We start from the raw sequence: 5000 nt of genomic DNA, 5'->3' as shown, positions 1-5000 counted from the left end.
GAGCCATCGCGCTACCCAATATTATTATTATTATTATTATTATTATTATTATTATTATTGTTATCGTAAAACACTTTACCATAAGTTTGATTTAATAATGTATTTATTTACATGAACTAACAATGAACAATACACTTATTACAGTATATATTCGTCTTTGTTAACATTAGTTAATGGATTGCAATGCAATCTCCACATTTTAGATGATGATTAGTTTAATTTACAGATAAAGATTATATATATATATATATATATATATATATATATATATATATATATATATATATACATATAAATTTGCTTGACTGCTCCATGATTTGGGGGTAATGGACAAATTTTTACAGATGTATAATATTTTATTTTATAATATTGTTATTACATAACAGGGCAACGTAGTGTCGCAGTAGGTCGCTGTCGCCTCACAGAAAGAAGGTCGCTGGTTCGAGCCTCGGCTGGGTCAATTGGCAATTCTTTGTTGAGTTTGCGTGTTCTCCCCATGTTCATGTGGGTTTCCTCCAGGTGCTCTGGTTTCCCCCAAACGTCCAAAGATATGCGGGACCGGTGAGTTGGGTAGGCTAAATTGTACTGTATGAGTGTGAATGAATGTTTACCAGTCATGAGTTGCGGCTGGAAGGGCATCCGCTGCGTAAAAATGTGCTGGATAAATTGGCGGGTTGTACCACTGTGGCAACCCCAGATTAATAAAGGGACTAGGCCGAAAATGAATGAATGTTATTACATAACATTACTATAATAATATTATATTTTATTGTAAATTTTACTGAAAATGTATTTGTTTGACTATCACTGTACAATATATGATAAAAACGTGGCTAATTCGTATGAATTTGTACAATCTCATTCAATTTAGTACGATTTGCTCATATAGGCATATGTTTTACAGTTGCAATCAGAATTATCAAACCCCCTGAATTATATATATATATATATATATATATATATATATATATATATATATATATATATATATATATATATATATATATATATATATATATAGGTAGGTATATAGGTACAAGTTATACTTCTAGATATTTTTTGGGGCCCCCGAGATTTCCTGGGGCCCTAAGCAGCCGCTTACCTCGTTTATTGGTTAAATGCGCTTCTGGTATGGTTGTATGCTAATGTTTGCCTGAATTTAATCTGCGAATATTGGAGTTATTAAAATCAATAAAACCTTGCTAGATTTGACATCCCGCTGCTTTGTTTACTTTAGTAACCAGGGAAACAGTGCTATTTCTGTAGTTCTTTAGGCGCCACCTGCTGGATTAGCTTTTTTTATTAAAGTCCCTTTAAGGCAAGTCATTTCACTCGGTGGCTATCTTTGAAATGCCTCTTGGGCAGTATGCTCAGGCATTCTGTTTGAATAGGGAAACTACATTCTACAAAATTTCTTGCCAAGCTTACATTTAAATTTCATATTAGGAAACACCAATAAAATTAAACAGCAACTGTCTCTTTAGTTTAATTTCTAAATTCTAGTCATTCTAGTCACTAATCACAAAATCTGCTGAAACTTATGTCTGGTCCGAGTTCCTGAAGAATCATCAGTCTATAGCAATCCCTGATTGACTCTTGCACTCGTAGGCAGGACTTCTTTCACCACCCTGAAAAATCCAGCTTAAACCAGCCTAGGATGAGTGCCTGGTTTTAGCTGATCGACCAGCCTGGTTTTAGAGGGGTTTTGGCCACTTCCAGGCTGGTTTATAGCCATTTCCAGCCTGGTTTTAGCTGGAGAGGCTAAAATGAAGATGACCAGCTATAACCAGCTTGACCAGTCTAGCCAGGCTGGGAGCCCAGCCAAAACCAACTATGTCCAGCTAAAACCAGGATGGTCAAGCTGGTTTTATATGGTTTAAGCTGGTCACTTTCCAGCCTGACCAGCTAGGAGCAGGCTGGAAATGGCTGGAAACCAGCCTGGAAGTGGCCAAAACCCGTCTAAAACCAGGTTGGTCGATTTTTCAGCAGGGCATATCGATCGTTACACATTTTCCCATTTAAAACTAAACGAGTGACATGTCTTGTGTATTCTATAGTCTTTGTTTTTATACAGTATATGAATAATGTTTTAGTTTAGGACTAGTTTCTTACAAATTAATATTTAGTAAATATACTGTGAGTTAAAATGTCACCAATGTTACCAGTTGAAATCTACAGTGGATATGAGGTCCTAAACTGTATGGAAAGAGTCTTAAAAATGTCTTAGGAGGTAATTGATTTTCACTCTCTCATTCCTGTAACGTTACATAACTTGTTCGTGGTTAACTCACATTGCATTTACTGATACTAACAAGCATGAATTTGAATTTGAATTGATCAAGCATTGGATTTGATGTAAATGTTGAACTGTGATTAGTAAATAGTGGACAAGTTCATTATTAGTTCATGTTTGTAAATACATTAATATTTACTATTATGTGACATGTGTAATGTGTGAATATTATTATTATTATCATTCAAAATCAAATTGACACGTCTAAAAATTATGCCGAAAACATCCAACATCTATTCTTGTCCATGAAGCCGTTTCATATGTCACAATAGGAAAGAGAACTTCTGTTTGATGACATTTATTTGTCTTTGTTGTTTTATTAGCTGATAAAGACGGCTGACTTGGACACTAGGAAGAACTATGTGATGGGTTTCCATCCTCATGGTATTCTCGTGGCTGGTGCTTTTACAAATTTCTGCACGGAGGCGACTGGATTTAGCAAACTCTTCCCTGGGATAAAGAGCAACCTTCTCATGCTGCCTCTCTGGTTCAGAGCCCCCTTCTTCAGAGATTACATCATGTCAGCAGGTCAGTAGTTTGATGCACTGTAAGATAAACAAATTTACAACTAACTTTATAATTAAAAAACTCTATTTGAGGTAAAATGCCTCGAAGATGTTAACATTAGGACTTGAAAATGTAAAGATATTCACATCCCAGTAGGCACAAATGGCATTAAAGACTGATTTCAGATGACTGCCTTGATGTAAATTGACCTCATATTCAGTTGGTGCCAAAAATATCCTAATTCACTGCAGTTTTATTACATGTTTTTGATGTAAAAAAAGCTGGCCAAAACATTTACAAAATTCAGCGTACAGTACATTTTTCATTAGGAATTGAAGCTTTTAGATATGATAAAACCTTCCTTATATTATAAACCTTTTTGTGTCATTATTTTGGTGGTCAAAAGGACCCGGGGCTCAACACAGCGGAATGAACCACCAACTTATCCAGCAGGTTTTTACGAAGCGGATGCCCTTCCAGCTGCAACCCATCTCTGGGAAAAGAGCAGTTCAATCTCTTATGAAGTTTGCTGTATAAAAATATAACATTTTGAATTATTTATAATTATCGGCCTATACATATCAGCTATACGGCCTCCAAGTCTAAAGAGTTATCGGTTATCGGCCAAAAAAATCCATGTCGATTCATCCCTAGGTAAAGGCATTAGAAAATACAGTTTTACCAGCATAAAATCAATGGAAACCTATGTAACATCCCTACTGCTCACAAAAACAAACACGTGTGTGTATTCCAGGGCTGGTTCCATCAGACAAGGAGAGTGCCGGTTATCTGCTCCGGAGGAAGGGCGGAGGGAATGCGGTGGTCATTGCAGTCGGTGGAGCTCCTGAAGCTTTGGATGCACATCCTGGTGACTACACCGTTCACCTGGCCAATAAGAAAGGCTTTATTAAGCTTGCAATAGAGCACGGGTAAGCAAGAGCTTTCTCCTGATCACTTAATAGTTTAACAGGTTGTCTCTTGTTGACACAAGATTTTGTCTTTTGTGTTTGTGCCAATTATTTGTTGCCAGATTGCCAAAGTTGCTCATTTATGAAATGCAAACTTGTGCAACTTGCATTGGAACGTAATAGTTCTACATTTACATAACGCTCTGTGGCAAAAACTAAAGAGTTTGAAGGGTTAGTTCACCCAGAAATGAACATTTATCATTCATTCTCATGTCATTCCAAACCCCTAAAACCATCATTCACTTTCAAAACACAAATGTGACCCTGGATTTGAATTGGGTTTATTTTTGGCAGTAACCAAAAATACATTATTGTATGGGTCAAATATAATTTTTTATTTTATGGCAAAAATCATTTGAATTTAACGTTAAGATCAAGTTGTATAAATACATTTAGCAAATTCCCTACAGTAATTTTTACAAAAGTCAAATTTGCATTAGTTAATGTGCATTGCTGGGGGTGACACAGTGGTGCAGTGGGTAGCGCTATCGCCTCACAGCAAGAAGGTTGCTGGTTCGAGCACTGTCTGAGTCAGTTCATGTGGTGTTTCCCCCACAGTCCAAAGACATGTGATGTAGGTGAATTGGGTAAGCTAAATTGTCCGTAGTGTATGTGTGTATGTCCTGGGCCTCCATGTTGAGGGTTGAGCGTTGGGCTGACAACCCACATCAGAAAAGTAGATTTTACGTAACACCAATATGATGCGACTAAATATCAACTTCGAAATAAATGACCTTGAGAGTGAGTAGATAAGTAATGTGCATTGCTAAGAATTTAATTTGGACAACTTCAAATGTGATTTGCTCAGTATTTTGGATTTTTTAAACACTTAGTTGTATACAAAAAGGTGTGTCTCTGCAAAATATCGTCCAAATCTAACAAATTATATACTGTATATCGTTTGTCACCTTATAAAGTTCTATCTGACATTTTGTCAAAATTGAGTTATTGACACATTCTTATTAAATTACAACTTATTTACATTTTGGGGTGATTTTTATTTATAAGTTATTTAAATTTTAAGACCTTTTAAGACCTAAATTTTAAGACCTTTTAAGACCTTTTTTTAGACCTTTTATTAAAAAAAAACGGTCCCACTTTATATTAAGTGGCCTTAACTAATATGTACTTACACAGGAATTAATAGTTTGCTACAATGTACTTATTATGTAAATACATGTATTTACTGTATACTTATGCTTGATTAAATACCGGTATGTAATTACATTTGT

At 35.5% G+C, this 5000-nt stretch overlaps 1 protein-coding gene across 12 annotated transcripts in view; it reads left to right on the top strand.

Moving 5' to 3' along the window:
• Nucleotides 1–5000, top strand: part of mogat2 (monoacylglycerol O-acyltransferase 2) — a 78162-nt gene that overhangs the window by 65924 nt on the left and 7238 nt on the right. For all 12 annotated transcript variants that reach the window (XM_073913819.1, XM_073913825.1, XM_073913820.1 and 9 more), the window contains 2 exon segments: nucleotides 2617–2821; nucleotides 3555–3729. In XM_073913819.1, coding sequence (XP_073769920.1) covers nucleotides 2617–2821; nucleotides 3555–3729 — 380 coding nt within the window.

The sequence above is a fragment of the Danio rerio genome, chromosome 10, assembly GCF_049306965.1.
Source record: "Danio rerio strain Tuebingen ecotype United States chromosome 10, GRCz12tu, whole genome shotgun sequence".
In the NCBI taxonomy this organism is placed as follows: domain Eukaryota; kingdom Metazoa; phylum Chordata; class Actinopteri; order Cypriniformes; family Danionidae; genus Danio; species Danio rerio.
The sequence above is the reverse complement of the archived record's forward strand: the minus strand, read 5'-3'. Positions and strand labels throughout refer to the sequence as shown.